The following is a 21,174-nucleotide window of genomic DNA, read 5'->3' as shown; positions in this document are numbered from 1 at the left end:
AACAGAATTTTCACGTCTGACCTTTGAAATTCATTATTTCATTACATATATAATATATATTATTATTATTTTATTTTTGTGATGGCTGTGTGCTTGTGTCACGCACAAAATGAGATGAAAATAGATGTTTCTTGGAAATTTGAACGTAGGTTAGTATTTGAAAATAAATAATGTTACCTATACGAAATATGATCAAAGAAGATAAAATTATCTGGTGGTATAATATTGAATTAATTCTGCAGATAACGAACGATATTGTCACGTAGTATTCTGTAGTAATTGTGATTATTATAATGTTGTAATCGTAAGTATTGTGTAATACCTTATATATTATGTCCCCTGAGCATTTCGTTACCATATGATTACCAATGTTATAACATATTTGATTTTTTTATAAGAAACTGAAACATTTTCTAATTATACAAAAGAGTCATAACAAAATTATTTTCAATACAGTAAGATGTTTATGATTTTTAATTAAATAGCTTATTTTTAGTATTTAATTTTAGTTCCGTATACATTACGAGTATTATTATATCATGTTTATGGTCCAGGAAATTACTATTTTGTGCTAGCTATGTGCTCGAGAGTGGTTTTTGTTTCAAAAGGAAACAAACAAAGCAGCAATAAATCTATGTATCTAATATTATATTTTGTATAGCTGCTTATAATTTCACCAAAATAACTACCTACTCGTTAAATTATTGCAATATGAAATTAAATAAGTGTTTTTTTTTTTTTAAATAATCGTGCTCAAAAATAATTACCACTTTATTTTGGATTCCATTTCACAGTAAATACAAAGTGTTTTATCTATACTGGTATTATGTTCGTATTATATTCATGTGATTAACCCTTTTAAATAAAAACAAAAAGAACCTAATATATTTTTTTCTATCATTAAGTACCTAAAATACAACTATAATGCCATAATGAGCAATAAGTATAGGAATAATAATGATCCAGATGTTGATCAATAGTTGAAGTTGCAATAAACCGTGAAATCAATACAATTTTAAATTACGTAACTAATAATAATTATAATTTACCATAGATTATACTATCGTCGAATCTAAATACTTATTGAATCATTCAATTTGAATGTAGAAAAAAATATGTATGTAGTAAAAAAAAAAATTTAAAATTTAAAATTTTTTAAATACAAAAATAAATGTAAATAATTCTTTACCACTTTAAAATGTATAAACTGAAAAAAAATAATACAAAAATAAAAGGATATCATTTTTTTTATCCTCCTCTTAATATGTTAGGTACATATCGTCATAATATTTCATACACACAATGACAATTTCAAATAATATGTTGTTGGAAATAATTGATTCAACTTATTGTACCAATAGATGATTAAAAATATATTATTTTAACAAAGCAACAATATCATACAATGAACTTAGTAGTATAGGCTAACGATTGTCTTCGATCATAATTGATTTAGTAAATAATTATTAGATATCATTATATTCAGATTAAACACATATATTCCAGTGATACACACGACCGTCACCTAACGTACCATAAAGCAGTTCCCACTTGCCCACATTTTTTTTTTGCACTCTGGTTGGATGCGTTTGCAGTAATAATCTTATTTTGAATATAAAAAATATTGGTCGAATAAAAATGATATAATAAAATGTATATAACAATATAACGTAATAGAAAAACTTTGCCAGAACTTTAAATTTGTATTTTATTACCTTCCTAATAACAATTTGTGTTTTATGATCAAATGGTAATTTGACTTTGTCTTGTCAAAAAATTTACGATCTACAAAACAATCTGTTGAAAGATATTTATGACAGATAAATTGCAGGTACAACTAAATAGCACGCTATACAATTTATATAGTCGAGAAAAAATATAATGTTTACATCATGGGTGAAGATTATATTATATACTATATCCTAAATTCAAAATAACTATACAGGCTGATTCGCCATGCGTATGCGTATGCTACCATTTTGCCATTAATGTAGTATTTATTTAAATTCTGATTTTTTAATTTTGAAATAAACTTAAGGAAATATTTTAAAATATTCAGATTATTACATCACGAAAGGAATATTTTATGAAATACAAATTTCTTTATTTATAATTAAAATCACCTTTTTCCTTGTAAATTATTAAACAGATACATTTTTCGAAAATTTTACTGCGTCTAAGTCGAAATCCAAACTAGTAGTTTTTGAATAATGTATTTTACTTTGTATTCTAAGGATATTAGGCCCATGGTGGGTTTAAAAGATACGGGGACTATAATAATTTTGGTAACTTTAGTAATTAATATTAATCAATCAACATTTGTAAAAGTTATTGAGAATAATAATTACTAGATCCAATCAACTAACTAGGATTTTATTTAAGTAGAAGATCATATAGGTAACATATTACGATTATTACTACTTGAATGATTCATAAATCAGTACCAACTACTAAGAGCATTTGCAACCTATAAATTTGGGTATTTGCTACAAACTAAACAAACTATGTCTCATATCTTCATCCGATGCTCATTTTATCATTATCAATTTGCCTCAAAGCTCCATAGTTTATGAGAAACAGTCAAACTCACAATGATACGTGTTCATTAATGAATGAATAAAGACGCGATTCCAAAACTTTCACAATAATTAAAAAAATTCGAAGGGAGCCCGCCACTACAACCTAGGAATAAAAATACTAAACAGACGTCTACGACCTGGACTTCCTCAGTACATTCTCCTAACGGATAGCGAAGAGTCATTATCAGAAGACCCATAGAAGAATACACTTACACTTATACTATATATAACTATAATTTACTCAACTGTATCAATGTAAAAATTCATGTATCTAGTATAATCGAATACATTGTTAAAAAATAATTACTTGTAAGTTGTAATAGCATCATGTGTGCTGAAACATTTTATGATTATAAAAAATAAAAAAAATAATGGCTTAGATATATAAACATTTAAAAGCAGTTAAAATTTACACTAATTGGTAAGTTTTTTTGATTTATTAAATACAAAACAGTACATTTAGTTGATACATTTAATAATATAAACATTGTATTGTTTGGCTTTACTAGTTTGATGAGTTTAGGTTAATGAATTATAATTATATTTATTCAAAACTTAATAAGGCAATTACATAATAATTAATTAAGAGTATTAGGTACTTCAATACATAAAAAGTAGTACACCATCTACAAAAGACAAAAGTTAGAAACGATTGAAATGTGAATTTGTGAAATGTGATAATATAATGTAAAATATTTTGCACTTCTTTTATTATTCTCCTGTTGTAAAACACATTTCGCCATTTCGGGTTGTATGTTTTTATGGCGATGTGTATATCGTATAAAACACATGTCATGTGCACATAAAAATACTTGAAATATAATTTTGTGCAAGATCTATGTATAATAATAATAATAATAATAATAATAAATGCCTTCATGACCAAAAACTGATGTAAATAATAATAATACAGTCTATGTACATTGCATACTGTGGACCATTAATCATTATTACTGTTATATTATATCGAAGTGGTTGAATAACAGAGTTGGTTAAGATAAATAAAATGCCACATTTGTAGAGCTTTTACTGATATAAAGTATACGTACTATTTTAAAATACTCACCATCCATATTGAGATTGAGTTTTCCGTCTGAGTACACACCGACTTTGATCCATTTAAAAGTGCCCGGCTCCACCTGTTTGAAGTGAATGATATTATAACGGGCAGGTCCATCTCCGTTGTTATCGAAGTGAAAATTATCACCCGTGAGACCTGTAACACATGTGGTATAGTCGTATAGGTACAAATAGTAAACACTTTTACTGTAGAAATCTAAGTTTTTAAGATCTGTACGTGGCTCAACCAACTGCAGAAATAAAAATTATATGGATAAAACGAATCGAAAATGAAATAAATATAAATATAATGTACTGCCGTTGATAGGCTGGAAGTGTTTTACGAAAAAAAAAAAACTGGTGAGTCTTGATATAAAAAGGGAGCCTACTGATAACATTATTTATTAGTTTGTGTTTTGTGTAGTTAGTAGAAAAAACAAAACAAAACGAAGATATTCGATAAGAAACATTTTTTTTCTTGAAATTAAAGTTGCTATAATTGTAGTTTTATGTGTGTAAGTGTTCTTTTCTTAATAAAAACGACCAGTGAATCAATTAATGAGGTTACTCCTTCATCTTATTCCAGATATTATATGCATATATATATAACGTTTTCCAAAAGTTATAGATAATATATATTATTGTTGAACCATTTAAATTGTTTCTAATTATACCTAATGAATAATGATAATCGATATTAGCATAAGTTAATTGATTAAGTATAAAAATGTCACCGAAATATTATAATGATCCCATAATAGTGTCGTTATGACTTGAGTCGAAAATCATAGTGATATTAATAATATAATATAATTTTGTTTAATGCTATGTTAATATATGATGTTAACATTGGATGTATAAAAAATTCTATCTTTGTTGGATGGAGAAGATCCATCGCACAATAAAAGTTTTTCATGTATGTTGTACATATTATATAATATGTATAATATAATGTGTATTACATTTTTAATAATATTAATCATAAACAAGATGAATAAATATAATGTCCTAAAAAATATGATTTATTTTAATATTTTGTTTTTAAATTTTAAAAACTAGTAATAATAATATGTTCTTAAATATTTTATAATATAAATAATTTAATTTGAATTTACTTACATCTCCTAATTGATACAATTACCATTTAATATTCCACAATTGTGAAAGTGTCTAGTCGTAGGTTGAACATTTTATAGTACCAACGTTAATGATTTTCGTCGATTTTTATCAGTAAATATGACCATTTAGTAGAACATAAATTAATAATTAATAAAATATCAGACAATTGTCTTCATAAGTTTAGCGAAATGTTTTCATAAAGAATATTCGAACGTGAATGAACTTAATGACATGATTAGTTATTTTTAACCTAACTGGAGATCTTTTATATATTATGCAGAATGCAGATAAGTTTTAGACCAAACTATTGATCCAACATTATTCAGGGTTGGTCCACCTAGGGAATAATATACATTTTTAGTTTTGATGTTATCTTAAAATTTCGAGTATCGCCTACCCATTTCTAAAAAAAATATTGAGAAAATAATTTATTTTGTTAATGAAAGATAGTGTTTTTTAATATTTATTCAAAATGGTGGGCGGAATTTAAAATAAAAAACTGATCAATAATGTATATCCAGACCTAAAATTGTAAAAAAAAAATTAAAATACATAAAAATATTATCCAAAATAAAAATAAGAAAACAACAGTTGACCATTAGGTACGTAGTCAAAAAATTCAAAAAAATCTATAATAAGTATAAATCATACAATATCGTTTATGAGTTTGGAAAACTTGAGCTACAATGATAAAATTTCCATTAAACATTAGTTCATTAATCACCATGAATTATGCCGCAGCTAATACACAAAAATATCAAATAAAACTATCATTATGTTTTGAGTTGATTAGCGTATACATAACACAATTTTTACATCACATTGCTGATGTAAAAAAGACGGTCCGTAGAGTATAAACGATTAAACGTGGTAAAGGGCTAAGATAATAAATTAACGGGAACACGATGTTTTTTGCTTTTGAACCCCTTTAATAATATTAATAAAATTGCTTTTACATCGTATAATATTCCAATCTTAATTCAAAGGTTAATTAAAATATGCAAATTATTATGGAACATTCTAAAAAATAGAAATCTCAAGTAAAAAATTGCGTATAATTAAATTACTTAGTACACCAGAAAAAAAACCATGTCTAAGTAAAATTAAAATTGTATAATACCTCAATTCAAATTCTGAAGTAATTTATCCGCATTTTTTTTATGAGATTTTACATTTTACTTTACGGTAGCTATTTTATTTTACATAAATAATTTATGTAGCTTGTGTACACAGCGATGTATAACTATATGAAAATCAATAGTACATATTTTATATAAGTTTATTTGCAAATTTAATTGTTTATTTGTATAATTTAATCTCACCAGATTATTATTTTATTTTGTATAATGATGATGCTTACACATTTGAGAAATACAATAATACTCTCGTGACGCCTTTCCAGTTATTCGTTATAATAATTATTTTAATTTATAAACTCGGGATAATATAGGTTATTTCCAAATTAATAAATAATAGGTACAAATAATAATTTTGTTTCTTTCCAAAGTAACAATATTGGGTAAATTATTTAAAAAATAAATGATATATACTTCTACTCGGTATTATATTAAGCGACACGTATGTAATGTATAATATTATCATCCTTATCTTTCTCGTTGGATATTCTTTGTGGGAACATGAATTACACGTTTAAAATGAAAATGATTTATAATACCTACATATTTATCACCAAACGTGAAATGGAGTGGCAGACAACACACTTGCGTGTCTCTTGCAGCACAGTTGCACCACACCATGTTGAAAATGTAACCCCTTCCCCTACGTGTTTTTATTCATTGTAGCACGGAACCTGCGCTACATTGCCATTGTAAATATAAAAAATGAAAGTAATAATAATTAGTGAACTAAATCGATTATACAATTTCTGTTTGGAATCGACTGTCTGTTTTTAATATCAAAATAAATGTCGAGCTCGTCTCGTGTACACAGTCCAGTAGGCCCTGTCGTAAAAATTCAAATCGAGATTATTTCAACTAACTTCAGAGTATTCAGTGGTGTACTCAGGAATATGATGATCCCGGTATTTAATGAAGTAACGCCCCTTTTCCATTAACATTAAACAAAATCGACATAATTATAAGGTGTTGGGTTACATCGTTGACCGTTATTTTCCAGTATACCACACATTCTATAATATCCCTTCAATAATTTGTGAAATCTTAACGTGCAAAATCGAATCTTATTATAAATCTGTTTTTTAAGCTACTCAACATTTTACTTTTGACACTCACTTTTTATTTTATTTCCAAGAAGATTTGGGAATAACATGTTAAATTGTAAAATTATCGTAACATATAGAAAAAAATTCTTCATTGGTAGTTTTGATATATGGAAGTTAGAACCTTGATCATCGACGCCCCTTTACTATAGGATTCAGAAATTGGCACACACGGCAGTTCCCCTACTCATGGTTCCCACTTTTCCACCCATAAATACACAACTGACTATCGGGATGTCGGTATGTATATTATAACATCGACTTAGGAAAGGGTCTGCAGGAGTGCTGAACACTACAATAAATCACAAAACCAAAGTGCATAAATGCATAATAAACGTACTATAACAGGGTTGTATACAACGAACAAAAAATATAACTAAAAAGCTCTTAAGTTAATTGGATACATCACCGCCGCCTGTTTCGTTTGTTGACTAGAATATTATTCTAATTTACACTTGGCACACCATCACTAGAGCAAGACGTGATCCATCTCAAACCTTCGTCTCGTTCACGGACGCACTTTGTTAAAATAATCCGCTAGTCAATAAACGAAATCGATATGCACTGTGCATATATGCATGCATGATACACGTTATCCAACGTTATCTAACCTAACCAATTCGTATCACAAATAAATAATATTGATACCTGTCACCTGATGTTATGGGATAGTATGACTATTTTTTTTATTACATGTGTACATAACATTATATTTTTTTGTAATCTGAGTATTTTATTAAGCACGTAATTTTTTGTGATATTATGCACGTCGAGCGAATTGTCTTGATCAGCTTTTGGCTGTTTGCCTTCATTAATTTGACGAAGAGTAGGCAAACGCCACGCTAAAAAAATATTAGTAGATCTCAACAGGGTAATTTATTCATGTTTAATGCATTATTCAACGAATATTTGATTATCTAAACAAAATGAGGTACAACCAAATTTATATTATTGTTCAAATGTTAAAAATAAAATAACGTTTTTAAAATTCTAAGTTATGGACTAATATGTATTTTAAAGTTTTTGTATGTTTTCGTTTGCATTATTCTACGTCTATAAATAAACAATAAATCTAAATGATTTCCAACTGCAAGCTTTCTTGATTATGATTTATTTAGTCGATTACATACCAGTGTCCAGGTTTTTTAAACTAGTTTTCTCAAATAAAATATATTCAGTTTTACTTACACAGTTACCAGTGGCGAGCTTAACTGAAATGACGCATTTTCATATCTAAGTACTTAACACCATCACCACTCCCCAATGTCTAACCTCGAAAATCCATGGGGCTATTATGAACCTACTTTGAAAAGTTGACGCAGCTGCGTCAAAATTGAGCCCTTCGGCTCGCCACTGAGTTACATATTAATAATATAAAAACTACAGGTAGCTACGTACTGGATATTATAGTGTAAACAAATAATCATAATTTTAAAGTTTACAAACAAGTAAGTATATCTACTAAGATAAATGCAACTTAAATTAACAAAATATTTTATCAAGAAACAAGAAACATAAATACTATGTACAAATAACAAATTACAATAATACATATTGTAAAAATATTATTAATTTGATATTTAGATGTACATAAATAAATTGTACAAAATATTATAATAAATTAAGTTTAAATTTAATTGTGAAGGATTTATTTTCATTATTATAGAATTGTATTTCTCGGTTAAAAATCGTAAAACTCTTGGTGATGTGAATTTTAATTTAACTATAAAATACATACTGATTGCTTTAAGAATTTTGAAAATAAATAATTATTTGTTCATATTTATAAAAACATATTTTCACCCATTCCCGAGACGACCAAAAAAATCCTCAATTTCGCCAACTCAAAAGAACTGCGTAACTGATTTGAATATTCAAACTACTAAAACGTAAATCTGTAAATATAGGTAATAAGTAGAAATTAAGCAAGTATGTAAGAAATTAATGTAAATTAAATATGTAACGCTGGCTAAATAACCATGCAGTTAATGCCTCACACAATTATTATTTTTTTTTTAAACCATATTTTGATAAAGAAATTACAATATAATTTTAAATTATATGAAATTTATGAATCTAAACAAAAATCTGTAAAAATTTGATTCTATGAAAATTTTGGATATGTGCACTTTTTGCATTTAACGATTCATATAATATACAATATATTACATTGAATTATTTCTAAATGTTATACAATAGGTATAAAAATAGTATTATGTTTTTAAAATGCATAAATAATGTAAATGTAATACATAACTATATATTATTAAGTAATCTAAATCCTAATCCAGTGAAGTCCATGCTAATAAAGCGGGTAAGTCATGGATGTCGCTCTGCTGTCCAGTAGATAACAAGTGGGTTACTGTAATGGATGGAATTAAATTTGAATCTAATGATATTATATCATTGTATACGAAAAACGATTCTGAGCGGAGATGGCTTATCTGTCTAGGATATATTATAGATAATTAAAAATTTTCAAATCTTAGATTTAAAAATAAAAACTTTTTGAATTTCTAGCATAAAATAATTTACGAATTTTCGTGATGTTTAATTATGTTGTCAAAATTCAAACTTTGAATGCTTATAAAAAAAAAAATGTGACTGTATATTTCTTTTATTTTTCAACTGCAATTGTAAAAAACAAATATGTTAGGACCCTTGTATTAAATTTTGAAATCTTTGATTTAAAAATAAAAACTTTTATGAATTTTTATCTAAGATAATATGAACATTGCCGTAATTTTTACGTATTTAGTCAAAATTTGAACTTTAAATACTTATAAAAAAAAATCGTGCATAGGTATTTTTAATATTTTTCATCTACTACTGTTACAATGTGTTAGAAGCCTTGTATTACATTTTCAAGCTTTTCAACTCAACAAATACATTTTTATCGATATTTATAGAAAAAAAAAATTTTTAAAGTTGAAAAATTAAAATGTCAGTAAATAGCTCAAAACAAATCAAATATTTTGAAAATTATATCAAATATATAAAATGCCTATATAAACATTCAGCGAAAAAATCTAACTCAAAAAATAAATATTTATTAATATTAATTTTAAAAAAAACTAATAATGATCGAAAATTGCATATTCCTATGAATAGTTCAACATAAGTACAACATTTTTGAAAATTGTATGTATCTATGATCATTTGTTTTAAAGTTACATCAAAAACGAAAATCGATTTTATCGAAAACTGATTGTGCGAAAAATTTCCCGTTTTTCCCTTAACTTTTAGTTTGTTTATCCCGATTATTTAGGAAAATATTGAAAATTTTTTACTTTTGACCCCACAAAGTACCGACTAGATTCACATTCATTGATCGAACGAGGTACTAAGTCGAAAATCGAAGCACTTTTATTGCCCCAAAACGTGATGACAGACACAAAATAAAAACACACATAATGGTAAAATCAATACATTCCTCGCTCCGCTCAGAATCTAAAATCTAATATAAAAAAATATTGGCTTAGGTACAAAAACATTTAAAAGCAGTTAACATTTTTACTAATTGGTAAGTTTTTTGATTTATTTAACATAAAATAGTGCATTTAGTTGATAAATTTAATAATATAAACATTGTATCGTTTGACTTTTACTAGTTTGATACTCGCTCTGCTCAGAATCTAAAATAGTTATAATTTATTTTAGTAGGCATTTAAAAATCCTAGTTCTGATTGTAGGCATTATTCTGTTCAAATTATATACATGATATAATATACTATCATTATGTCCTTCAAGTTAGTAGTTCTTTAATTTTTACATTATAATAACTTTTATCATTTAATAATATGATATGATATTTTTAGTACAACTTTATCTAAATAAATCCTCTCGGAATATAATTTTTAATAAATAGCAATCTTTTAAATAAGCAAGAAGGATTATTTATTTATGCATATTTTAAATGACACTATATTGTTTTAAGCTATATTTCTCATATCCTCCATATTGATAAAATAATAAAAATTTAAAATAATGGTTAGAAAGGGTGAACAAAATCGTTCTTAAATCATATGATGATCGATGAGTATATTACATCATAATATTATTTTAATTTACAATATATTTTTCTTTATTAATAAAAATAACATATTTAATTTTTCCATTAAATTAATATTCTACTGATAAAATTATAAAAAGGAAAGAAACATTATTCTGAGCAATTATTTCTGAAAAAGATATAGAAATTAAATAATATTGTTACTGTTTGGCAACTATGTAGTTGCTTCCGTTGAAATCATCATTGACTGTTTGTTTTTAAAAATAAATATCTTATGAGAGCGGATTACGAAGAAAGGATGATATATATATTGTGGCTGTCAATATTATATAACGGTAGGCGTAGCCAAATGCCAATCATATTTTTTTTTTGAATAAAAATTATAGTTATATTAATAAGTTATTAATAATAACTATTATAATACATTTTTTTTTTTTTTTGTTTAATTTTTATTAGAGAATATTTATTAATATTTGTTCTATACATAAAGGCATAATGAATATGTTCTAGGTACAATATAATTTGAGAAAAATATGAATAGGGTGAGGGAAGGAACCATTCAGTGATCGCACTTCCTTTTGCTTATTAATAATGCATATAATAATTAAAACGTATTTTAATGAAATAAATATTAAAATTATTCGCTTTTTTTATGAATATTTATTAGAAAAATCATAATTAAACTAATAAATAAAAATAAGTTATTGATTTATTGTTACTAAGGTTATCTGCGTTGTACATAACCGTGATTTATACCGTCCTATGTAAAAGAAAAATTATGACTTGGTGTAGCGCGGTGGTTGCAATCAATCGCGAAACGCGATCTGCACATACATACGTCTATGTGTCAAGAAACTAACCATAACATATCTACCAAAAACAGCAAATGTCCATATTTGCCGGGCTTGAGTTTAATAAAAAAAGTTGTTAAAGCAAAAAAATATATTAACTTTTAAAAATATTATATAAGACACAATAGAAGAAACATCCACGGTTTTCATTAAGTTTCACCTTCTATGACTTCATTAAAATAATAAAATCTTTGTAATCTAAACAGATAAGTTCGTTTCGGTGGTAAATATTGAAATCTTGTTCCAATCTCATTTCTCTCAATATAGTGTTTCATTTTAAAATTAATTTTTATATTATTGTTAGTTTTTTCATTAATTATTATTGTTTTTAAAATAAATATTTTATATACTTTATGAAAGTGCATATGTCTTTATTTTAGTATACTAGATATTTGACCTATAAACATATGGTTGAATTATTCAAATGGTTAGGTTATAAAATCGATTGTGCAATTCAAATTTAATATTATAAATGTACTTTGTTTACTTATGGTTATTACATTTTGATATCAAAATTAAATACTAATCTGTTGATACACAATTTAAAAAAAAAATTGAGATTAGGATGGATAAAAATAATATATAATACTTATATATTAAATAATATTAAAACATTGATACACCTACTTACTACATGGTACAAAAATTTCAAATATTTTCATTGTATTCGTGATAAAATAAATGATTATTCATATCTAGTGCTTATTACATTACATATTCCGAAATAAAATGTATTTTATACTAGGTAGTTGAATATTTTACCTTAAGAAATAAGAGTCATACTTTATATGATTCAGGAAAAAAGTAAAATCAATTTTTTATTTGCATTTACTATTTTATTACTAACTTAACTTATAATAAAAACAAATATAATATATATTGTTAATAACACATTCCAGTCTTAAATCTATTATATATAAATACAATATGGAAAAATTAACTATTACATATATTTTTTAGATTTATTAAACTCTGCAACAAGTTTAATATACAACAAAAACAATAATGGTGCTAAATTAAAAATAATTTCAAAATCTGAAACTGAGAAAAAAATAGTACTATTACTAGAAATGCCAGCAGGGCAATAATATTTGGCATTCAAATTAAACATATATATTTAAACATTTTTTGCCCCTTTAAAATGTTATAATTTGTACCACCCCTAAGTACTTACCCCATTGCACCCCCTTGGCATTGTTTTGAAATAATTTATCAATTTTAGGATACAAATACGTCACAAATACAATGAATGTACAAATTGGTATAAAATGATTAGATGAGTCGTGATAAAAAGGAAACGAAGTTAATTGGATATCCAACAAGTAGAAAAAACATAATTCCTGCTATATAAAATAAGATGTGATCCTAACGCAATTAAGAATAGAGGATACTTGATGTATAGAATGGTATCCGGAAGGGAAGACGAAGGGCCATTTTATATCTCCTGATAAAATTGCTGTTACCTTATGTGCAAATTAGATTCAACCAAACGCATAGCCAGTGAAGTACAATTAATCGTCAAACACTTCCTTGTAGAGTGTTGAAAAATAGCAATTGCCAGGTATAAACATATTATCATCCACGAATTTCTCACCATCAATCACTAAGGTAAGACAAAACGACCAGTGCTATTAATATTTTTACATATTAGCAAAAACTATCAGCTTATGAATCAATAGCTGTAGCATATTATTATAATACAAATATTAATATAAAATATAACCTCAGTCCTTTAAAAAAAATTGATATAATTACATTAACAAAAATAATAATGGTTTTATAACCCTATGCTGATTTAAAACTATTTGTTTGATGATATTTCATAAAAATAGGTAGGTACTTAAAATATTTGAACACGGGTCGTGGAAATACTTAGATGACATAAATGAAAAGAAACAGTTTTTGATGATTATCTTGTTCGTAATTTCAGCTAATAATACTATTACCTATATACAAAAATAAATTACAAATGTTTTTCATCAACTTAACTTACAATTAAATTTTGTTTTATTTTATGTTAAGATATGTTAATATTTCAATTTTCTTTTTTTCTTTAATTCTCTACAATTGTACACTATATCACAAATACTATGCCTTAAACGTAATACCTACAACGTATCTATTGTTTTCCCTTTGTATTCATTTTAATTATTTTGAATCTCGTCTTTTTTTCTTATTTATCTCTCTTTTGAAATTCAAATTCCTTTCAACTCATAATATCCTAATAATTAAACCATAAACTCTTTCATTATAAAATATGACTTTTTGATTTCAGTTATACGCCAACTCCTAAATATATTTATTTTTGTATCCTAAACAATATTATGATATATTATTCTGTTGTGACAATTATTTTTTATTTTTGAATTAATGCTTTGACATCTCAGGTTATTAACTTGAAGTTAGGTTAGGTTAGTTAGTTGGTTTTTACTGTGATTATTAGTCTGGCTTAGAACAAGTATACATGAGTCGAGCATTGGTCACTAAAAAACAGGTGAACATTGGTCACTTAATGAAATCACCGATGCTTGACCTCAGAACACGTTAGTGATTGCGGTCGATCACTATGTCACACCAGACCCCTATTTTAAATTATTGATAGCTGTCCTAATAAATTTTAAAGCAATAAAAATAAATTAAAAATAAATAATATTTATACAAAAGTTAAGTAAATATATTTTGATGAATTTCATTAATAAATATGAAATACAATATTTGTACTGCATTGATATACTAATATTTCTATTTATTTGCTTAAATAAATAATAAAAAATGTTAAATTTAATAAGTGGGAAGATAAAAGGTAAAGCTAGGTATATTTATGGACATTTTTATTAAAAATATGAATAATAAACAGTTGTACAAATAGTAAAATTGTATTGTTATTGCATTCAGATCTATAAATTGAATGGCTATAATTAATAATAGTAATTTTTCATCATATCATAGTAGATACACATATTATAATAATTATAATAATTATTAACCATGATATGGACATTAACTGTATCTACAACCATTTTTTATTAAGTGTATATGGAAATTCTCTAAAGTTTATACTTTGGGGATTTATAGTTTCCTCTTAAATGATTACATATTTGGTACCTAGTAAAATTTATATACTCTTTTATTTATTCACGGAGAAAAGAAACTCCGTATAAATTGTCGGGCCAACTTTTTTATATACTATAACACAACCAAAATAACGTTAACAATAGACAGAGAAAATGAAAATACTTTATACTTGGAACTTAAGATAATTTTTAATAATGTTTAAGTCGTGTATGCACTATGCACCACGTAAAATTGCTCGGGAATAACTTGAATACTTTATTATTTTTAATATCTTAACTCAAATTGTATTGCTTTTAGTTAAATTGATAGAATAAGTATGAAAATAACGATACATGCATATGCATGCATGCAATTATACATTTATACCGTGTTACTTCCAACATAATATTATATTTGTGCGTGTCCATTGAAACCATTACAAATTCATTTTTGACATAATATGTCTGAATATATTATATTCTAAGGCTAGTAATTGCTCAGTGTCCCAAATTGAAATATAATCAATCAATTATTATTAAAAATGGGTCAATAAGAAAAATAATGTTTAAAAATTATCACATTTAAATCATTCATCATTATTTGTTACTTATAGGCATCTAAAAGCTACATTAAACAAATGTAATCCTCCTATAAACTACTACTTACCACAGAATATCTGGATAGTAGGTACAACATCGATTATTTATATGCATACGAATATAATTTACTATCAGGAGTAATAAAATTGAATACCTAATAATTTTTGTAAGTTTTTATTTTGTTTCATTATTTCAACCAAAAATTGGTACCTACCTACATATAATTTTTCGGACTTCGAAAATTTAATTATTTAAGTCACAATTTTTTTGATAACTTGAAATACATATTTCGGTTATAAAAATATAAACATAAAATGGTTAATGATGCTTACACGACTCAGCTTAAAAAATATATTCATGGATCGGTTTAAAATTTAATTCGTACAACACACATTCTATAGAGGAGGATTATGTAAAACAACAGTGTAGCAATTGTATGACCTAGATTCCGTATAATATGGACCATAATATATTATTATGTACAATATATACACTAACCTTGGGACTAAATATTTGATTTTATGGAACGTGTAAAGTACAGCTATCTCCAGAACCTTTGGTTATGTTTTTAAATTATATCTGTCCAATAAGACTGCGTGTGGTTTCACGGAATCCGGAGTAAAAACCACACGCAAGGAGAGGCAATTTTATATTTCGCAATCAATCCTTTGAAATCGGATTCAAATAATCGTTTGGATTTGTACTGCATTGGAATTTGACGTGATTTAAGCCAAAATAACTTTATATGTGTGAATTTAACATTTTTTTTTTTTAGTGCATGTAAATAAAATTTTGAAATAATCAAAATGACTTTGGGATGGAATTTGATCTTTGTAGAGTAAAATATTCTTTCATTGCTATAAAATATCACGTATTTAATATAAATTTGACAATCTTAGTTATTTAATATTAAGTTTTTACGAATCTGATTTATTGTTAAATACAACATTATTGTAGTTTTAATATTTAGGTTAGGTTAAAAAATAAGAATATATTAATAGCTTTTATGATTGATAACGAACTGAATTTGATTAAAAAGAAAATTTAACTAGAATTTAATTTCAATGAAGATCGATGTTTATCAGAAGAAAAACAATTATTATGTTATGTGGTTTAAAATCATGTAAAATTTTATATCACACAATGTGTAGATGACGATGGTAAAAACAATAATTGACCATGATAATAATATAACACAGTTGAAAAAATTGAAAAGATAACGTGTTCAATATCAAATTTAGTTTATCATCACAATAATAATAATTAACGATTTCTTTTAAAAGTTTTAACTAATTTATTAATTCCGAGTAATAATATTTAACTAAACAATATTTATTTAATTTTAAATCATTAAAATTATTTGACAAAAATAAAAATATATTTGTTTTATAATTTTATTGTTGTAAGTAAAATAACGCACACGTAGTAGATTAGTAGCATGTTTAGTTTTATTTGTAGAAATAACCAGTAAAATTAAAACTATGAGTAAAATTATAATGCATGGATATACCATAGTTGGTATTAAAAATACACAATAGATATTTATTATGATAAAATGAAGCACATTTTTAAATAACGCATAAATATTATTAAATTAAAATGTTTGATGTTAGTACTTAGTTTTTATAACTTACACTGTATATCAAATAATATATATATTCCCCCGTTTGTCATCACTTAATGGCTATCCTCGAAATGCCTATATATGGCCGCTAAAGCAGTAATCGTCTTTGAAATAAATCTGATGGTCCCTGTAGGCGAATTGTCAACTTGACGTTTACAGCCCCTTTTAAAATTTATAAGCCGATTCACTGTTAAATGTGTAAAAACACATAACATTGTCAAGTCATTGCAATATTTGTAATAAAACGTCTACTGGGACAAAAATCTAGGTTAAAAACTGCGTTATTTTTATTTTCATGCATGCATGTTGTTTTGAATGAAGGTAGATGGAATCCGGATGTAAATGAAATGCACAACGACTATTAAATCCGGCGCTGCGATGAGTAAAAATTTCAATAAAAGTTTTCACTCGCTTATTATCTACACTTAAATAAATGAGAAAACGAAAAGTTGATTCACAAGTTGAATGAAAGTTCGTTCAAAATTAATTTCACTTGGTACTTTTAGTCACTTAACCTTGTTTTCTCGATTGGTAAAAACATAGTAATACTGAATAGATACCACAAATAAATAAAAAAGCTCATCAGTTGTTAAATGATATACAAATAAATCGCATTAAAAACTAAAAATATTAAATAAATAGTAAAACTTCCATACCTATGGGGAATAAAAACAACTAAAAATTGTAATATAGAGAACTTCGTTAATTGAACTACGTAACTTCCACATGATTCGCATAATGAAAGTCATGGTTCTAAAAAAAAAATGCATAAAACAGAAATTTCGTTAGTTGGAAGTTTCACTGTAGTATTAATATATTATTATTGTGTTTAATATAATTTTTTTTTTCATTTATTAATTATAATTGTTTCAACAAAATGTTTGTTTTTAAAATTTTTTTTTTTTTATACATTTATATTATTCATACATTTCATATATAGAGTAATACAATTTGTACATTATTTTATTTTTTAGTAAAATGAATTTAAATTTGAGTTGTTTAGTTAGGTCATTGATCTGATGATACCGATGATGAAGATGATGAGGATGATTCTGGAGGTAGCAAGATGTCTTGAGGTAGCCGTGGCTTTAGTCTGCGGTTTTTAGTTATTTTCCCAATTTTGAAGTGAAGGGCGCCTTCTATTGTTTTTAGTTTCGTGTGAAATTTTTTAAAATTTAAATATTGATAATTTTTGTTTAAATATTTGTATTTAGAAATATATTATAAAATAGTTAGATTATATATTAACATTGAATAATAGTACTAAATATAACGCCTTAAAATGTACAAAAAATATTTAATTTTTTAAATTTTTTTTTACAAGAAATAAACAATCTGTATCATAAATTATATCTAGACACAATAGGATTATATGCTAAAAGTTAACAGGTCATGAAATGTTGTTGAAAGGAGCCACCCAACAAAAAATATTTAAAAAAAAAAATATTAGAATTCAAAAAAATGATTTATATGTGTTTGACAGTAGACTAAGGTCTGATACCCATAGCATTCGGCAGTTAAAAAATCCATAGATGAATCAATTAAAAATCTATTAACAATTGTGCTATTTATAGATAAATTTTATTGCGTATTGTTGTGTAATTATTATTTTATTTCGATTCCATAATAATGTCCAGCAGCTTTTAGTGTCAATGACTAAAATCAATGCTATAGAAATAAATCAAAATACATTAACTGTGCTTAAAACGTTCCTATTCGTTACCCGTAAAATCGTAAACTACTAAAAATATTATTGTTCAATAGAGCTATATTTATGATAGTTATACAATCTTACTATTAGTGAACTCACACGTTATAAAACCTGAACATATTTTATTTCAAATACGTAATTTAATATATGATTTAATTGCTATAAGTAAATAGTAGAATCAATTCATAAATTAATGTAAATTAAATACAACGGTATTCTTAAAAGCGGTTTTGAAATAGTTTAGTTTTAATTGAATTTAAATTGAATTAAAAATTTATCAAGACAGAACATTTTCAATTTTCAAATACACAAAACTATAAGTAATTACGTTTAATAATAATTCTATATGTATTTCAAACTTCGTATATAATACATTAAAAACAACCATATTATGTTTTTAAATAATCATATTTTAGATTCTGAGCAGAGCTATAAATGTATTGATTTTACAATTATGTGTATATTTATGTGTCTATGTACACGATAAGTTGTTGTAATAATGCTTCGATTTTCAACTTAAGTAGCTTTTCCGGTTGGAAAGTGAATCTAGTTGGTGTATTGGAGAGGTAAAATGCTCAGTAGTTTTCAAAAGAATCAGGAAAAACAAAAAAAAAAAATTAAGGAAAAAACAGGAATTTTAACGCAAAATAAATTATAGAGAAAATCGAATTTTGATATTGGTGTAACTCTAAAACAAATTACTGCAGACACATATAATATTATATTATATAAAAAATATTTTAAATACATTGTCAATTTTTTTTTTTAAGCATTTAAAGTTTGAATTTTGACAAAATACTTAAAAATCTCATAAATTTACAATTTATATTGAGTTAAAAATTCATAAAAAATTATCTTTTTAAATCTAAGGTTTTAAAATTCAATACAAGATCCTTCATAAGTTCGTCTACTTTAATCAAATAAAAAAAGTCTACCAAAAAGTAAAATTAAATTTTTATGAGCAATTCAATCACAACCCATGAAATTTACTAAATTTCTGCTGATCAATACTCTTATTTTGTTGTCATTAAAAAAACAATAATTTTTGAAACTTTAAATTTACACAATATGTTTATTTTGTCAGTTCCTATACTTGTTAAAATTTTCAAAATATTTCAACTATTTTAAAGTTATTTATAGACATTTGAAATTTTCTATTTTTTGTAATTTTTTTATAAATATCGTAAAAGTTTATTCATTGGGTCAAAAATCTTGAAATTTTAATACAAGATTCTCCATAAGTTTATTAATTGCAGTTGGTAAATATTAAAAATAGGCACGTTTTTTTTCACAACCATTTAAAGTTAAAATGTTGAAGAAATGTATTTAATTTTAGATTTACAAATTCTTTAGTTTTTAAAAGTATATAAAACATTTAACTTTTATAGCTAAGGTTTGAAATTTTTAAATAAGGTTTCCGTGTAAGTAGTTAATTCTGTAACTAAAAAATCTAAAAAATATCCAAATACAGTTTTTGTTTTATAGTTATTTAAAGTTAAATTTATTTAACTCAAGTAATTTAAAAATATTATTTGTGGTTACTTAAAATTTCTAGAATATACTTTATATTCTGATATTAATAGTTAATGTCGTTAATGACTACATTTAAAAAAAAAAATAGAAATAATATAATAAATATATTATAAAATATCCTAGACTGAAATCGTCTCCACTCAGAATCGTTTTTCATATACAACGATATTATGTCATTGAATTCAAATATAATATTATTCAAATACCATTCATTACAGTAACCTGCTAGCTATTATAAATACATTTTGAAAATGGCAATGGTCTAGAGATTTTCTTAATGCTAATAAAAAAAAAAAATTATCTAAGGAGAAATTACTAAAAATATATAAAAACCTTAATTTCTTGTCGGGTGGTACTTTTGAAAGCCTTCCTTTTCTGTATTTAATGTTATTTTGTTATTTTGTCATCACACTTACTTATTATACCATTGTATAGATTGTAAATTTACTATTTTTAATAAAAAAAAAGTTTATTTCGAATAAACTCAAAAACTACCTACTAAAATGCATTTTATTCAGGCCCGGAAATAAAGAAAGTAATATTTAATGAATTACTTACTTGTGAATACTACATAACTGTAATGGGTAAATTTTTAAATATACTGTTACCTGGTCGGGGGACCTTGTTACGATATTAGTTATCCGGGGAAGGTTTTTTATTCCTTATGGATAAGTTTTCCGTATCTGGGGGCTAGAGCACTGTGTATGAGGCATTTTATCAATAATAAGACACGTTTGGTTTATAGATCCATATTAATTATTATGCTAAAATAATATTTTACTAATGTAGATGGC

At 25.1% G+C, this 21,174-nt stretch overlaps 1 protein-coding gene across 3 annotated transcripts in view; it reads right to left on the bottom strand.

The window, feature by feature from the left end:
* The window catches only part of mtt (mangetout), a 195,398-nt gene that overhangs the window by 54,152 nt on the left and 120,072 nt on the right, over window positions 1–21,174 (bottom strand). For all 3 annotated transcript variants that reach the window (XM_089220730.1, XM_089220729.1, XM_015513341.2), the window contains one exon: window positions 3,646–3,795. In XM_089220730.1, coding sequence (XP_089076856.1) covers window positions 3,646–3,795 — 150 coding nt within the window. The remainder of the gene's footprint in view (window positions 1–3,645; window positions 3,796–21,174) is intronic.

Source organism: Diuraphis noxia, unplaced genomic scaffold, assembly GCF_037042655.1.
Source record: "Diuraphis noxia isolate RWA-SAM2 unplaced genomic scaffold, SU_Dnox_SAM2 contig0002, whole genome shotgun sequence".
NCBI lineage: Eukaryota > Metazoa > Arthropoda > Insecta > Hemiptera > Aphididae > Diuraphis > Diuraphis noxia.
Note: the sequence above shows the minus strand (reverse complement) of the source record. Positions and strands in the feature narration are given on the sequence as shown.